Source organism: Melozone crissalis, unplaced genomic scaffold (genome assembly GCF_028551555.1).
Source record: "Melozone crissalis strain CALT ecotype California unplaced genomic scaffold, PUWL_Pcris_2 ptg000026l_1, whole genome shotgun sequence".
In the NCBI taxonomy this organism is placed as follows: domain Eukaryota; kingdom Metazoa; phylum Chordata; class Aves; order Passeriformes; family Passerellidae; genus Melozone; species Melozone crissalis.
The window spans coordinates 663,204-681,204 of NW_026535804.1; the positions used below are offsets into that span (position 1 = coordinate 663,204).

Genomic DNA, 18,001 nt, shown 5'->3' on the forward strand with positions numbered 1-18,001 from the left:
AAGCAAGGAGAGATTCGATACAAAATATAAACCTCCATGCATCAGAAGGAAAGAAAAGAGGACTGTAACCAAACATACATCACTATGTGCATTTATTTTAATTCCACCTTCCAAAAATAGTAACATTTCTGCATGTAGCAGGATCTCCAGAGATACACATGAATTCCAGCAGGGTATGTGAGCAAATATATGGAGCACACGGAGTGTGGTGATTGCTGACATTGACTTACTTTATTAGAGGACATTTGGCTCAAGGACATTTCAGTGCATTCTTGAGACCATTTCAAGAGGTGCTTTCAGACTGGGAAGCACTTAGTCACAATCCACTTGAGAGTGCTACAATAAACTCCTTAAAATAAATCTTAAGGTTTGCCCTGCTATTATTCCACATGCACTTATTAGGGGTGCCCTGATCTGAGCTGTTAGAGGTTGCTGTTCTGGTCAAGAAGTCAGAGTTTCTTTGACAAAAACACATGAAAACAGAGCCCCAGGTATCCATGGGAAGCAGAACAACTCCTGGTGGCCCCAGTTTGATGCTCCCATGCCTGTCCCTGCATCACCTCTCTGCTGGCACAGCTCTGCTGAGGTGAAAGGACACTCAGCAACCTGTAGTTGATTATTAAGCAGCTCTAAAGACAAAGTCACAAATCAAGAAACAAAGACTTGCGTGATGTATTTAAAGTGTCTAAAAAACCAAAAGTTAACAATTAAATGGTTTAACCTGGCAGCAGAAACAGCTTTCCCTCAGTTTGTGTGAAGTAGGTCAAACAGCTCTTCCCCTCCTTCCAGCCCAAACTCAGCTACAGCACAACACACAGCAAGGCGTGCAGAGCAAGCTGGTTACACACACAACATGTCCCCACACCTCCAACAGCCCCCTAAACAGGAATCAGTGTTGGAATGAGCTGTGCTTCCAAAATCCTGTGTCAGAAAAGCAAGTGTGTGAGTTCAACAGCACGTGCTCATTTCTGTCACATGAGATTCAGTTTTCATGTTTGTCCAGCACAGCCTTAAAGCCAAAATTCAAACCATGCACCCTCCATGAACTCACTCTATTCTGCTACAGACACACATCAGTCAGGAGAAAAAGACAGAAATTCCTCCAGGTTAAGTACTTCCCTGACCCCTTTTTGAACTCAAGCCCCCATTGTTGCATTGTCACCTCGGATTATCTGGCAGCTGCCAAACACCAGCACTTTTATAGCACTGCCTTTTCAACCCCACTCTTTCACTCCTCCTTCATCCAGAGCCAGTGCACAACATCTTTGGGCATGCAATTAGCTCTTTTCTTTGAGGAACAAAGTATTTCTGCCACAACTCCCAGAGCAGCAATAGCCCAGCCCGGCTGTGCTGGTGCATCTCAGTGAGTTACAAACCTGGTTCTCTCCCCTCTTTAAAACCCCAATTGCACGTGGCAAACCCCAGCTGCAGGGACACTGAGGGGTGGCCAGGCAGTGTCCAAGCCCAGATGCTCCTTACCTTGCAGCATGCACCTGTAGGCAGACTCGGAGATGGCGTAAATGTGCGGTGGCATCTCGTGGCGCTTCTTCCCTCTGTACATCTCAATAATGTTCTCTGAATAAATTGGGAGGTTCTTGTAAGGATTTATGACTACACAGAACAGCCCTGAATAGGTCTGGGAAAAGAAAAAATAACAAACATTTCTGTTAGTAAACAGTATTGAAATAAAGTCGTAAAGAACAGAAAGCCTTTTCACAGGTTCTAGAATATTTATCTTAAAACAAAATTGAGGTGCTTTTTGTAGAGCAACTCAAAGAACATGCTATATTCAAATTATTGGTTTCTAGTTCTCTTAAAAGGCTCTTTAATTACCTGCATAAAAAGTAATTTAAAGATAATAAGGCTACGTAAATTTGAAGAGGAGTATCTGATCTCTTTCCCACAGACATTTAAATCTCTCTTCCGTTTGCCAAGTTCCAGCTCTATGGACACCTTTTGATGTTCACCTCCTTCAGTAAAATGTGCATTCCAAGTTAGTTTCATTTTGAAGGAACTGATAATATCCATTGCTCTGGTAAATAATCTAGATGAGGGAAGAGCTTATGTCAAACCACCATCATTTCTGCTGTCCTGTCTCATAACTGTCCATCCTTCCTGCCGTCAGCCCTTTTCATCCCACAGAGGGCTCATTCCCTCCCTTGCCAGCCCAGCTGAGGGACAGATCTGCCCTGAAGATGTTTCACACCCTCCCTGCAGAGCTGACACTGCACACAAGTGGACAAGCAGAGTGTCAAGGAACACAAACTGGACACTGGTGATTTCACTGGGACATTTCCGTTCAGCCAAAATGCCCCAAGTGCCACAGGACTGAGCCTACACTGCAGCCATGGCCATGGGGCTGCACTGGACTCCCAGAATATGGAGGAACAAGCACAAATTGGACATTGCTGATTCCACTGAGACATTTCTGATCAGCCAAAATGCCTCGAGTGCCACAGGACTGAGCCCAGCAGTGCCCACAGGGTGCATTTCCCTGTGACCCAAGCAGTCTCCTGCAGCAAACTCCATCCCTGCTCCTGCAGTTATTCCTGAGGAACCATGACAGAACAGCCCTGGCAGAAGGAGGAGCACAGGCAGCCACAGACATTGGGTTAGGAGGAGGACAGAGGAGCCTGGACTAGCCCAGGATCAGGGGCTCTGACACTGCTCCCTGCACACAGCGCAGCTCCTGGGCGCTCCCTGTCCAAGGAATCTGCTTGGCCACAGCCCCTCCAGCAGCAACCACACCTGACTGCTCTGAGGAAAGCAGAATATCCAATGTCTCCATTCCCTGACTGCTCCGAAGAAAGCAGAATCTCTCCATTCACTGCTGTCTCCTCAAATGCTCAGTTCCTTTTGATCACTGCTGAAATTCCCATCTTTACCACCTCAGGAAGGGAGCAACAGAGACCAGGTTTGGCAGAAATAGGAAATACCCTTCTGAATGTCAGGAAAACCACATTTCTTACCTCTGCATGTTGAGAGGAGAAAAAGGATCGGGAGAATAAACAGAAAGCTTTAACAGCTGTTGAGAGCCCAGAGTACTCAGCAGGTTACCCAGGATATAACATTTGTCTATTTTAAAAAGTATTTCTGCTGCAGTCTGCCTCCTTTTTCCTTTGTAAGTATAAAAGATTTTATTTGGAGGAAAGGCGCCCCCCTGTCCTTTCTACAGCTCCACCAGCCTCTGGCAAGACAGGCAGAAGGTATTCTCTGAACTGAGTCCAGCAGCACCATCAGCAAAGAAAAAGAACTTGGTTTTCAGCCAGGTGTCCTGACATGGGGACATCTTATGTCCTTGCAGGAAAATACTCCCTCTGCTTTGGTGAGATCTGCTGGATGATAACTGCAGGGCCTTGCCACCCCAACAAGGTATTTATTTCTCAAGAGAAAGGAAACACATCTTATCAGGGCAACCGAGCCAAGCATAAAGAACAACTTATCAGTCATTAACTCAACATAACATGGGGCTCTTGGCAGGTGGGCAGCTCCTCCCCAGCCTCTTTCCTACCACTGTCCCTCCTGCCAGCATCAGTGCTCCTGCCCCTCCTGACTGACCTGGATAGTGCTGCAGACAAATGTCACCCAGAGCTGGCTGCAAACTGCAGCACTTCCCTGCCCAAATCCATTCCTGCTCCCTGGAGAAGGGAGGGAAGGCAGGACAGTGATGTTAACAGCTTGCTACAGCCATGCAAGGAGCCAATTAACTGCTCAACAGAGGCACCCCTTCCCAGCAGCCTCCCTGTGCCCAGCTGAGGTCACCCACATCCCTCTGCCACCACCAGCAGTGACACAGAGGCTCTGAGAATGCCACAAGCCCGGTTCCAGCCCAGCCTTCCAGACAGGGCAACCAGAAGAAGGAAGAGGTTTGCCAAGCCCAGCAGAGAATCACAGCTCAGAGCCAGGGAGCAGCACCTCCCCTATGCTCCTCCAGTGCAGGCACAGCTCAGGAGGGAGCTGGTCACTGCTGAGAGCTGGGAGAGGAATTCCCAGGGCCAGAGTCCATCCCAGAGCTGTCCCAGCACAGCCCTGAGCAGTGCAAAGCACCACAAGGAGCTGGGGCCAGCAGGGCTCTGTCCTCCAGGAGGGGTCTGGATGCTCACTCTGCTCTGCTCCTTACCCACTGAGCCTCACAGACTGGCCATTTCCCTGCTGGGCTGCTGCTCCTCATCCTCACAGACTGGCCATTTCCCTGCTGGGCTGCTGCTCCTCATCCTCACAGACTGGCCATTTCCCTGCTGGGCTGCTGCTCCTCATCCTCACAGATTGGCCATTTCCCTGCTGGGCTGCTGCTCTTCATCCTCACAGATTGGCCATGTCCCTGCTGAGCTGCTGCTCTTCATCCTCACAGATTGGCCATGTCCCTGCTGGGCTGCTGCTCCTCATCCTCACAGATTGGCCATGTCCCTCCTGGGCTGCTGCTCTTCATCCTCACAGATTGGCCATTTCCCTGCTGGGCTGCTGCTCCTCATCCTCACAGATTGGCCATTTCCCTGCTGGGCTGCTGCTCCTCATCCTCACAGATTGGCCATTTCCCTGCTGGGCTGCTGCTCCTCATCCTCAGTTTGGCCATTTCCCTACTGGGCTGCTGATCCTCATCCTCACAGATTGGCCATTTCCCTGCTGGGCTGCTGCTCTTCATCCTCACAGATTGGCCATTTCCCTCCTGGGCTGCTGCTCCTCATCCTCAGTTTGGCCATTTCCCTGCTGGGCTGCTGCTGCTCACCTGAGCAAGGACAGAACTCCCAAAGCTCTCAGGGAATTATTGCAAACCCACGTGCATTGGTGACCCCCTCCCAACACAACCTTGACTGCTCTGCAGGTTCATCCAGAACTCTGACTTTGTTTTGGCATTTAATGTTCCCAAAGGAAAGCTGTTGCTCTTTCCCCAGAATCACTGCCCTCGCCTAGACATAAATAAATTGATCTGATAAATAATTAAAAAAAAAAATTAAGTGATGGGATAAAGCAATTCTTTGAAGATGATCCTTCTCTCCTCCCTCCAGTTGCTTTGGCATCTTTAGTTTATTTCCCCAGCACAAACATGGAGTAAATGTTACTATTTTAGCTACATAAAGAATTAATAACCTAGAAACATAAACTTAACAAACCTCTATTGATAACACCTAACCTGGAAGCCTGTCCAGCTATCTCCTGCAGCAGCAGCTGATGGACCTGTGAACCTGGAAGGAATGGAATAAGCAAAGCCCAACATAACCAAACCAGAGAAGGCCAACAAATACCTGGGCAACTGAAAAGGGTTAATTGAAGAAGCTCTGTATTGAACAGGGCTGAATTAGAAATTATGAAGCACAAAATTCTACATTTTGTTAGTGCTGGGGTTCATTTATTTGAAACTAAATCTAAAGGAGATGCTTGGATCCCAGACTATCCCTCTGTGCCATGGCAGCGCTTTGCATGCAGCACCCTGAACTCCAGCACCCTGATCTCCTGAATGTGTTACCAGTTCCCTCTCCTGCTGTTTCCCTGCAGAATTTCAAAATGAGACCTTGCCCAAACCAGCACCACCCTGCACTGCCTTCATTTATTCACAGGAAGATGGAATTGAATTTTCCCAATTTCCTGACTGTCATCTATTGCAGCAAGCAATACATGAACATATTGGTGGGCTGGCTTCATGGCTTGGCAAGCACAGAAGCACAGAAAGGATGCTTCTAATGAGCCAAATTTAATTGGGAGGGAGCAAATGGTACCAAAATCTTCCACAGCTGTTTTATAACTGCAAGTTTCACAGTGAATCACCGTGCCTAAAAAAGCAGGAAAGGGCTTTGTGCATAGAAACCAAACACATGAACAGTAGGGACTGTTTAAAACCCCTCAAAAAAGCTTGTTGGTGAGCAGCCCCAGGAGAAATTATCAGCAATACACACACATCTGTTTAACAAATGGACACCCATTGAATGAACTCTATCCTGTGCACTCTGATGGAATAGTCAGGTGGGAATGAGAGCTGGGATCAGCTGGGTGAGCTCCAGTAACAGCCCAGGCTGGAGGGAGAACCAGCCCTCATTCATTTTTCAGCTGACAGAGGTGGATGAGCACATTAAGAATTGAAAGGCAAGCAAAGATGCTGATTCACCTTGAGCTGATGGATCAGCTGTTGGAACACATTCCTGCCTCAGGAACAGCCAGCACCAGCCCAGCACAGGACAGGACAGTTGGAATGCACTCTGCAGGCAGGGCTCCAGCAGTAAAGGAGACTCTGACTGAGGGCTGGGTTATACAAGCTCCCCTCCAGGACACTAAATGTGCAGCTTGAAGGTTTCCAGATGCTTCCAGCCTGTGTCCAGTAGTTTATCATGCACTAATTTGGGTTCTGGTAAGCTGCCCAAACCTGCAGAGCTCAGGATCCTGGCATTGGCCTGTTTCACACCCCACTCCATCCCTGCAGCCTGAACAACTGGCAAACAGGGGGAGTTACTCCAAGGTGAAACCACCTCTGCTCTGCCAGGCCATGCAGAGGCCTCCTCAAAGCAGCAGTGAGACACCAGCACCATGCAGATACAGCTGGGCACTGTAACAACCAGTGTGGTGATCTAACCATCACCCCAAATACAGGCTCAATATTTATCTGTAATTCTTCACATATGAAAAGTGACAGATCCACTCTATTACTACATAAATAATTAAGCTGAAGTAAGCATCTAGCCAGCTCTCATTATTAGCTGAAACAGAAACCAGCCATGCCCAGCCCAGCACTGCTTTAAGCATTATCCCATAACTAAGGGAGTGGAGCTCACTCTCCAGTTGATAAATTGCCCCAACAGAGCATTTTCTTTGTCTGGTTTTCACTTCCTGAGGTTACAGACTCACCTTTCACACTCCATGCTGAGTTCCCAGACCTAGACATGGTTTTCTCACACCTTCTCACCTTTTCTCCCTGGAATTATCTAAGCCAAGCCATAAAGAAGGGCAGGGACTCCTCTTCCCCAGAGGGGATGAAGGTGAGGCTGTGTCCTGGGGTGGGCACAGCACTGGAATCAAAGGGTGCTCAGCAAGGGCAAGGAGCAGCCTGGGAAGCTCAGGTCAGAGCCTGGGGATCACAGCCACAAATCCACTCAGGGCAGCCCAGCAGGAGAGTGAGAAAGGGAAGGAACCCAACACACCCAGCAGGCAGGAATGGAAAAGCTGAGCCCACACTATAGATGATGTGTCTGTGGATGTTCTGCAGAGCTGGGGCTGAGCAGAGGCTCAGCAGGGCTGAGTTTCCACACTCACAGCCCTCAGGTGATGTGCTCAGAGAGAACCCCCAGCCCAACAGTGCCCTGCCCTGCCAGCTCCTCCTCTCACACAGACACACTCAGGGTCACAGCCTGGGCTCAAACTGCCTCAGCACTGCTCAGAGCTAAAACACGAGCTGAGCTTGCAGCAGGGCCACAAGAGAATTAAAATCCACCCACCAGGCTCCTGGAGAGCTGCATGTCAGAGCCTGACTGCCCCACACACAGCCCTGCAGCAGCTCTGACCCAGGCACAGGGCTGGAAGGGTGTCCTGAGCACAATGCAGCCCTCCGAGCACCTGCACAGGAGAGAACAGAGCAAACTGCTGCTCCTTTTTACCCACCCTTTTTTACAGAAACACACTTTGACAAGAACAAGCCCTTACTCATACCTCTGCTTGCCTAATTCACTTCCTTGCAGTCCCTCAGACACTTCTAACCCTGCACACAGCTCCCTCAACTTGAGCACATTTATGAGTCTTCCAAAAATCAGAGTCAACATAAATAAAAGTTCTTGTGCCAAAACAGTTCCACCAGTGAACCCCAGCACTTCTTCTGCCACATGCTGGATATCAGATCCAGTGACTGGCTTGCGGTAGGAAAGAGAATTAAGTAACAAATTCCATTTCTTGCAGGTTTCCTTTAATACCAATCTTTGACACTCAGTAACGTGAAACATTCCCAACTGGACCAGCAGGAAAATTAAAGCAATTAGAACACAGATGCTTATATAATAGCAGAGATTGTTCTAGGTTACACTCAGGCCTCACAGGAGGCAGCAGCTTAGCAGAAGGAACAGCTTAAAGACAGCTCCTCCAGTGCAGGGCTGTAAGAGCTGCCACCCACAGCAGGCTCTGGAGCTGGGGACTGTGCCATGGCTCCATTCCTTCCCTCTCCTACTACAATAAAATAGAAAGTACATTCAGAAGTGAAATAACAGGGCTACAGACTCATTACAGAGGTAACAGTTGCAATTACCAACAAATACCTGCTGCAGTTCTTTACTTGCACAACACTGAGCACGTTTTCTACTTCACTGGTGCACAGAAAGCACAGCAGCCCTGTGCCAGGAGAGCAGAACCAGCAGGAGGCTTCCAGGAACTCAAAGCCTCACACAAACAGCTTCCAACGCTTTTTCAAAAGTCTTGGCTTAAAAAAAAAAACATGGGGGAGTGAGAAGGGAAGATAATGCACAGTTCACTGGAGCTTGGGGGACTTTGAAGCTGTATCTAAACCTTTCCCCAAGCTTCACCAGCTTGTTGTCCTTCCTCAAGAACTCTTCACTCCAACCTGACTCACCCCACAGCACACACACTGTGGGTACCTGTCCCCACCTGAGCCCCCCAGGGCTCCCCACAGCCCCCTCCAGTCACAAGGGACCATCTGGACACTGGCACAGTCACCATGTGAGAAATTCTCTGTTCATTTCAGTCCTTCTGGCTCAATGGGGCAGGAAGCAGTTAAGGAGAAGCTGCAATGATCTCTGGGGCTATCACAAAGCCACACAAGCACCTGGGGGCAAGGGCTTATCCAGGAAAGCTGCGCCTACCACAGATGTGGCAACTGCAATGGTTTTAAAATAAATCACTATAAAGTACATGGAATTTGGGATACCTTGGTTAATACCTAAGCTTAATTACACCCTGTGTGTGAGCAATTCCTTCATCCCATCTCACTGCACTGGGAACTTCTGAGTGCACAGGGTAGACTTGTGCCCTGCCAGAGCATCAGAAAAGGCACTCAGGCTTCAAATTTACAGACCCAGGGAGTGGGAAATGTGCATTTATCCCAGAAGTGCTTCACCTGCACTCACCAGTCAGACCATTAACAGCAGCCAGCTGCAGCTCACGTCCTGGAGTCCATGCAGAATCAGAACTTTGTGCCAAACCTGCACAGCAATGAGAGACCCACTGGCTTTGACTGGATATTTCTGTCCACAGGAGTACATAAGGTGATGTTTCTAAATTTAAAATACATTTTCAAAAGCGGGATTGAAGAGTCTTTCTGGCCATCAAAAGAGCTTTAAATTGCTGGGTAAAGTGTCACCTAATGCCTGTCACAGCTTGTGACAAAGAACTAAGTGTGGTCCTGAAAGAGCAGCATGCTGGGCTGAGGGACCCTCACCATCCCCTCTTCCCAGTGGATTTCACTTCTCCATCTCATTCTCTGACCCAAAGGCTTCTTCCCCCATGAAATCATGTTCTGCATACACAACCTGAGCACAAACCAAGCTCTAGGGCTGATATCTAGAAACCTCCACAGTGGCATTTGACATGCAGGCCTTACAAGAATAAAAATGTTTCCTCAGCCAGGGTAGACTCCAGTGAGCTAAAACCTCTGACTAGAACTGCTCCTTTCTTAAAGCAACACCCCCAAAAAGTCACCTGGAACTCAGTTCATGGGATAAGGATATTCAGGAAGCACCATAAAACCAGTCTGAGCAAAATCATGTTTATTCCAAATCTTCAAATGGCCTCCTAAGCCTGTGGGTATTCTTCCTGGGTGCCCTCCCAGTGAACCACCTCCAGCTCCTGATTTGCAGCTGAGGGATGTCACTAATGCAGCCTGGAGCCAGGATTAAAGGTGGCCACTCCAAAGCAGGGCAGCCCCAGCAGCTCAGTTTTGAACTGGAGAATCAACACTCAAAGCATTCCCAGGAAGTAAAACCCACTCCAGCAGGATGTGAAGATCAATTCAGAGCATTAGTGACTGAAATGATACGTAAGAAACATTGATATCCCTAGAAAAGCACAGGACTTGGGGAAGTTCAGCCATGAAACACAAGGGAGAGTGAAAATCCCAAGCAAAGGCAGAAACAATAAAAAAACAACCAAACTACCTGCTGTAGGTGGCTCTACCTTCACAGAAACAGCACTAACACTCCAAATAAACCTTGTGACAACCAATGCAATAGATGATGTTGAAGTGGAGCAAGCAAGTTATTTCATCTCCAAATCAAACTGGGATTACCATAACTGACATTCCAACCACCTTTCCCAGCATTCTTGTACAATCCTGCTCCTTTCCATGCTCTGTGTTGTCATGAGCAGACCCCAGAGGGACAGGACCAAGCAGTCACACCATGCCTTCACAATCCCTGACCTTCCATGTTCTCCACTCTGCTCACCTCCCCCAGCTCAGCAGTGGTGCTCAGAGCCTGAGATCACCACGCTTGGCAGGCAGCAGAGATGCTGCAAGTTCCAGAAACTGCTGGCCACCCCTACTTGGATGTTACATGAAACTCTTGGAGGGAGCATCAGTGCCCAGGTCACCGTAGGCCTTAGTCAGCCTCCTGTTCCTGGCCGCAGATCACAGCCAGATGACTGCAGCCACCCAAAGCTCGCTCCTTTCCTTTCTAGGGACAGACAGGAAACATGTGGCCAGTCTACTTCACTTGGCATTCTTGCATCTTTCACTTCCTAGAAAGGCAACACTCCAGGCTGCCTGTTGGGAAATTCCAGGAGACCTGATCAGATTCACCACCTGCACCTCAACTGCTTGAGACCAACACCAAAATACACAATTTTCATTTGGTTATTACGGGAGTACAACCTGGAAATCCAACCAGAGCTTTAACCAGCTCCTGTCAGCACGGCCAAACCACCAGAACTCACTTGAGCTCAGCTCACCTGGGCTCTTTTCCTTACACCAGGCAAACAGGAATGTGGGCAATGGCTCTGGGTTGTGCCAGCAGCAGCAGTGCCACATCCATGAAGTTCAGGGATGCCACAGAGAGCCCCCAGCAGCTCGAGCTCCTGCAGGGTCCCTTTGGCCTGTGAATCCCTGCAGCATCCATTCCCCCACACACCCCACACCGCCCTGCTGCACACCCTCACCAAGCAAGCCAGGTTACACCTCAGCCCAGGAGCCAAGTGTTACAGCTGCATGGAAGCGGGGCTCTTGGGAAGAGCAGCATCCTCCAGCAACATCCCTGTAACTCAGCAAAGCCCAACAAATGCTGGAGCTTCTCAGCCCAACCAGGCTCTCCCAGCTTGGGCAGGGAGGCCACAAACGCCACATGCAGTGACCCCCCTGTGGCAGAGCATCACACAAGGAACAAGCTCCAGTGTGCCCCAGCAGAGCAGGATGAACCCTTTGGGAAGGGAATAAGGTCAGGCACCTGCAGGACCTCACAAACCCCACATGCAGGAGCAGCCAGGCAGCCAGGGGAACTGTCAGACCCAAGGTGACATCCCGTGCCCTGTGTGCCAGCATCCCGACAAACACCTGGGCCTGTGTTTGCAGGCCCTGCACTAGAGCTTGCTGCGACATTCAAGGCCTGCAGGTTTTTAACCTCCATCATGAAATAGGGCTATAATAATTGTAATGAATTTCCTAATAGCCATAATTAGGATTGATACATAGACTGGAAACTTTTGACCTATCAACATGTTTACTTTTGATTTTCAATCCATTAATTATGCCATTAGTTTCCTTATGCAGGAATCATTCCAGAAGTATTTTTCACCCAGCTCTGCTATGAGCACCTTGATGTAAGGCCTTGGAGGAGGAAGCTGACAAAGACACACAAATACAGAAAAAACACTTTGTAGTTGAACATAATTTTTAATAAGTCCAAATACTATCAAGGGTCAAGCTAAAAATGTACCCCCTAATCCCCAGATGGAGGGGAATATGAGCCAACTATCAGGACTAAATAAAATGGAGTGTTTATAAAAAGTGAAGCAAGCATTTAAGCAGATGTTCCAGTGTCTTTTGAGACAGAAAGTCTCCCTGTAGCTGTTCCTGACTCCCTGACCCAACAGTCACTGTGCAGCCAGGCAGACAAGAGAGCAGGAGCTGCTCCTGACTGCAGGCACAGACCTGGGACAGAGCCCAGGGGAGGAGCAGGGTGAGACACAGCACCAAGGGCACTGCGATTCCCAACTCCAGAGCAAGATGCTGATAAGCCAGATGTTCAATCAGTGCTTCAAAACCACTGGAAAAAAACAAGCTTTATCTTATTGGTTTATTTTAAGCACTTGAACACATCCCTTCCTGGCCACTAGGCTGATATTCAGTTCCAAAAAGACATTTCGCACTCGCAGTACTCCCAAACTTCATATTTTAAATACCAGCAGAGTCTCTTATTGCCATTTTTAACACACAGCAAGTTAAAACAAGAGATGTGCTCATTCACATGAGCAGTTAACCCCAGCAATCCAGCAAAGCGAGGGTTTGTCACCTCCCTCAGCTCAAGGAAGCCACTCGCCACTGCTCAGTGGATCAGTTCAGCAGGAGGCAAGTGCTCCAAGGAGCAGCACAGCAGAGCCCCCCCAGCTGCCATGGCACACTCTGTGGCTGGAAGATGCTCACAGAAATGTATTCTTTGTTTTATGACAGAATTCTTGACCTGTACACAGCACGGAAAAAGACTTTGGACTCATGCAAATGCTGGGGATACAAAGTATTTAGGCTGCCAAAATCAAAGCCAGGACCTACTCTGACAGCAGGGACGGCAATCAGGTAAGGTCAGCTGAATTAGCACCCAGAATGGATCCCATAATTACTACTTACATAGATGAGCCCAGAGTAATAGCGATCCTTTAAATTATGCAATACAGAGGCTTCATTTAAACAGGTTAATTCTGCCATGTCTTCCACTTTGGAGAACTTGGGAGGATTCATCTTCTGAACATCATCTTTATTGACGAGCGCCTTCTTCCCGTTCTCCGCCAGTTCAACCAAGACCTCGTCTCCCTTCTCCTCCTTGATGCTGGCTGCCTCGAAGCCATGGCGCTCCGAGGGGATCCACACCAGCTTCTTGGCAGTCCAGTCAGCCTGGGTGGCAGGGTTGTAGATGACAGCCCTGTCCACGAAGAGGTAGCGCTCCGGATCCTCCTGGCCCAACCTCTGCGCCATCCCGGCAAGAGAAGGGCTCTGCTCCCAGTCACCCTGCCAGAGAGAGGGGAAAGCAAGGAGCACGTTACACACAGCATCACAAGCCAGTGATCCAGCACCAGCTCCTGCTCCAGCACCAGCTCCTGCTCTGGGAGAAGCAGCACCAGGCATCGCTCCCAGCCTGGAGGAGCTGTTGCACAACCAAGGTTCTGCTCACACACCTGTGCCACACAACAGCTCAGTTACCTGTCAGGTGCCACCCAAACCCAGTGCAGACAAAGCTCAGTTACCTGTCAAGTGCCACCCAAACCCAGTGCAGGACAGTCAGCAGGGTTCCAGCTGTGCAGCAGCAAGGCAGAGACATCACAGCAAGAAAAGCACACACTTGTGTGCTGGGCTTAGATAAGGAACGAGAGCCAACAGAGCAGGAGCTTGGCAGCAAACTCAGCTGTGATGGAGCAGTAAAAACCAAAAATACAGAGATAGATACAAACCCATAAATCTGCTCAGTGGATTCTGCTGCAAAAACCAGAAGGCAGCAAGGAGAAGTTTTAAAAATGGATTTTCAGCTACAGACAAGAACTTGGGACACTTTGGGTTTCTGCAAGCCATGCAGGCAGCTAAACCTTGCTCATATTCTCCCTGAAAAGCTTTGCATTTCTACAGCCTGCTCCCGTTCTCAGTCCTGAGTGCTGACATCACCATATTCCAAAAAATGTCTCCAGATCTCAAGCTTACCTCCAAGCTCAAAGCACTGCAAGGAATGATGCTGGATTTTCCAACAGCTCCACGGGTAACTTGAAGCAGAGAGAAAAACCACTGACTGACAAGAGCCCCTGCACACTCATTTTACCTGGCTGCCTCTACCCAGAGAGGCTCCTGCCATCACAGCCACGATTCCTGGGGCTGCCAGATCCAGCTGCAACTGCCCACAGAGCACCAAGGTAAAGTCTGACCCCTGGTCCTCAGGATTTTAAACGTCTTGGTTTGTAACACACACCACCTTCCCTGCTGAAGAACTCCACACTGGCTACGGAATCCTTTCCCAGCAGGTAACCCAAAGGCCAGTTTGGGAACAAAGCCAGGGAGGTTCCCAAACTGCATTTGTCACCTTTCCTACTATGGCACGCGCCCCGATGGAAGTTCTGCAACCCAACCCTCCCGAGAAGAACGTGTAATTAAACAGGATAATTGTGTCTCCAGCTAAAGCAGAGAGATTTGTTACAATGTCCAACTTTAGTGCAAAGCAAGCCTTGAAGTCACTGAACCCTTCAGAGGTGTGAGGAGCAGATCCCTTAGCACAGATGGCTTCATTCAAATCAAGAGATGATGACTCAACATTTAAAGTATTTTAGAAGAGCCTCTCAGAGAAAATTTCCATGAACAAAGATGGAATCGCCGAGGGCACACCTCTAAGCGATAGCTGGACTCCTCCGCCAGGAAACTGACGGTTTAGTCAATGAATGCCACATTTGGCTGGAGAAACCGACAGATGAAACAGACGAGCTCTGAAACCCACGTGAGAAAGGTGACTGTCCCCACCGTGCCAGGCTCCAGCCCAAGGTCTAACAAAGCCCTGGAACGGCAGTGCCACCCTGGCGTGCCAATGGCCCTCGGGTGAGCTCCTGAGCGGTGCCAGGCAGGTGAGACACAGCCCGGGGCAGCCAGCACTCCGCTTTTACACACCAAGGGGCCTGGAACCTGAAGGTCACATAAAGCTCATATAGCGAAATGATCCATCATTGCACCCAAGGGAATTAAAGGGTGCAGACGGAGATGAACGCATTCATAGAAGAGTGCACGCACCGGTCACACACCAACGGTGGGAGTGACTGAGAGCAGTTCTGAGCTAAATTCAAACCTCGGGCAGCACTAACACCTTCAGGGTCATTCCCCCAGCCGGGCTCCCAGCCCCACAAAGCCCAGCACAAAAGACCCTCTGCAGAAGCAAGGAAAGCTGCAGCTCTCCCTAGCCAGGGCTGCTCCGCTAACAATGGCATTCAAATGAAACACACAAATGAGCACATTTATCATGCAGGAATCCAGCACTCCCAACAGACGACGTGCGAATAAAGGCAAAAAAAAAAAAACAAAAAAAAAACCAAGAAAAACCCTCGGACACGTTGTGAACAAAAGGGGGGCGGGGGGCGCGGCGGGGCAGCGCAGGGCCGGCGGGCAGCCCCGGGCCCGAGCAGCGCCCCGGGGCCGCCCCGCGCTGCCGCTCGCCGGGCCCGAAGGACAAAGAGGCGGCCGCGGCTGGGCCCGCCTGCGCCCGCAGCGGCCGCGGCCCCGCGCCCCCCGCCCGAGGCCCGCGGGGAAGGCAGAAAATGGCCGAAAACGGCCGGGAACGGCCCCCTCCTCTCGCGGCCGGGGCCGGTACCGGCAGCGGGGGGGAGGGCGGCGCGGGCGGGCGGCCCAACAAGGGGGTCTTTGTGTGCCGGGCCCGCCGCCCCCGCCACACCCCCGCCGCGGGCGGGCCCCGCCGAGCCGCCCCCCTCCCGGTGCCGCGGCCACCGCCGGCCCCGCCGGCTCACCTGTGCAGCGCCGGCCGCCGCCCGCCCGCCGGCTCCGCCGCGCCCGCTCCTCCCCGCGCCCGCCGCGCTCCTTTAGCGCCGCGCCGGCCCCGCCGCCCCCCGCCGCACCGCCCGCCCCAGCCGCCGCGCGCCGTGCGACCATTGGTCCGCAGCCGCGTCCGTCAGCGGCTCCGAGCGCTCCCATTGGTCCGCGCCGCGGCCGCTCTCCGGCCACAGCCATAGCAACCTCCGCACGCCGTGGGCCGGCCCGCCTCCGCGCCGCGCCCCGCCCCCTCAGCGCCCATTGGCTCTCGTCACCCCGCAGCGCCGCTCTGATTCGGCGGTCGCCACGCCCGTCACGGCGGGCCCCGCCCCGCGCTGCAGCACGGCCGGCGGGGGCGCGTCCCCGGTGCTGCAGCGAGCGGCGGGAGCGCGCCTCCTCCGCACCCGCCCGCGCGCCCCCGCCGCCCGTCCCCATCCTCGTCCCCGTCCCAGGCACCGCCACCGCCAGCGTGGCCGGGATCGGAGCCGGGCTGCGCAGAGCCCCGGGCTCGCTCCCCACGCGGCCCGGCCCGCGGAGCCGGCCGCAGCCCTCGGTGACCGCCCCCGGGTCACTCCCGCACGGTCGCAGACACGCCGTGTCCCGGCCGAGTGTTCCCGGGCCGCCTCTGCAGCGCTCGGGCCCCGTGTCCGGCCCGACTCCCGTTCTCCGCTCCTGAGCCGTGTCCCCGGGGCTCCGATCGCGGCTCGGCCGGGATGCGGGACCGCCGGCGGGAGCGGAGCCTCCGAGCGCCCGGGGCTCCCTGCGCTCTGCCAGGGATGGATCCCTCGGGGGACCCGCGCTCCCGGTCTAGCAAGGACAGCTTCCCCGCTCCCGATCCAGCACGGACAGCTTCCCCGGCCTTTCCAGAGCCTTCCTCCCTGGCCGAGCCTCCCGGGGCCCGCCCGGTGCCTGCAGCCCGGGGTGGGCACGGCCCCTGCCCGAGGCACGGCTGTGGAGCCCCGGGGCTGCTGCCCCGAGCGAGAGCCTCGGCGTTAAAGGCTTTGTGTGGAAGGAGTTTGTTGGATCCTCCCGGGGCGAGGAGCGGGGAGATGCGGCAGGAGGGAGCATCGGAGCTGGAATCTGGGGGATCCCGGGCAGGGCTGGGGACAGCTCCAGGGATGTGTCCTTTTGTCCCCGTGCAGGGATGTGTCCTCTTGTCCTCGTGCTTGGGATGTGTCCCCTTGTCCCCTGCAGGGATGTGTCCCCGAGCAGGGATGTGTCCCCTTGTCCCCGTGCTTGGCAAGCAAGACTGTCTGTGATCTGGAGCAGAAGTGTTTCAAATCACACCTGCCTTTACAGCCCAACTTTAAATTTTTGGGTGGGTTGCAGGGTTTAAAAGGAGGCAATCAGACAAACGTGGGGCGCCAGGCTCCTGGTAGGGAGCAGGGGATCACTGGCTCACTCAAAGGAGGCAGTCAGGTGAAGGTGGGGTGCCAGGCTCCTGGCACAGGGCTGGGCTCACCCCAAAGGAGGCAGTCAGGTGAAGGAGGGGTGCCAGGCTCACCCCAGCCCATCACTGGACACAAATCAGCCCTGCTCAGCTCCTGGCGCCTGGGTTTCTCTGACAGCCTCCCTGGTAATTACCATGGCAGTGGGAGGTCTTGCACGTCCTGTTTCTCCGAAAATTCAGGGTGTTGACTCTCAGGCAGATGAAAGCCCAAAGGCTCAACTGGTTCCTCCCCTGGTTAGGCTGTGCAAGGGCTGTGCCACTCCCGGGCAGCCCAGCTCCAGCTCCAGCTCCAGCTCGTGGCCGCTGCACCGAGCAGCCCCAGGCACCGAGTGAGGCAACCCCACGTGGATTTGGGTTGCCTAAATACGGGCATGTCCCAGGATCTCCACGTTTCCCTTGCTCAGCCATCAGTCTCTGTGAGATGAGGCACTCAGCAGTGCTCACAGAGCAACGGCAGCTCCCTGGCACTGCCTGAACTTTCCAATGGAGAAGCCTGATGAGGTTTTGGCTCCCTTTGGAAAGATCACAGGCACCAGGAGCAGCACCTGGAGCAGCACCATCACCTGTGGTCACCCCCCAAGGCAGCCAAGGGCTGGGGATGGAGCAGCATCCAAACCTTGACACCCTCACACCCCAGGGCAGCACCTCCACATCTCCCTGCTTCCAGAAAGCTTCCATTTTTACACATTCAGCGCTATTTAAAAGAGAAATGGAAACACCACCCAGAAAACATTAATCTAGGCACAAGCAGTTTGAGGGGTTTAGTTTCTTCTAGGAAATTATTTCCATGGAAAATCTTTGAGGATCCTGTAGATGCCATGTGGAGCATGTCAGGGTATAGCATTGGGTTATTATTTTTATCACACAATTATTTTTATCCAAGCTCCTGTTAGGAAGGAAATCTCCAAATCCAC

At 52.1% G+C, this 18,001-nt stretch overlaps 1 protein-coding gene across 4 annotated transcripts in view; it reads right to left on the bottom strand.

Moving 5' to 3' along the window:
- Positions 1-15,640, bottom strand: part of MYH10 (myosin heavy chain 10) — an 86,116-nt gene extending 70,476 nt beyond the window's left edge. For all 4 annotated transcript variants that reach the window (XM_054279010.1, XM_054279008.1, XM_054279009.1 and 1 more), the window contains exons 1-3: positions 15,616-15,640; positions 12,758-13,135; positions 1,480-1,636 (exon numbers count right to left, since the gene is read on the bottom strand). In XM_054279010.1, coding sequence (XP_054134985.1) covers positions 1,480-1,636; positions 12,758-13,102 — 502 coding nt within the window. In that variant the 5' untranslated portion in view covers positions 13,103-13,135; positions 15,616-15,640. The remainder of the gene's footprint in view (positions 1-1,479; positions 1,637-12,757; positions 13,136-15,615) is intronic.
- Positions 15,641-18,001: the final 2,361 nt, after the last annotated feature.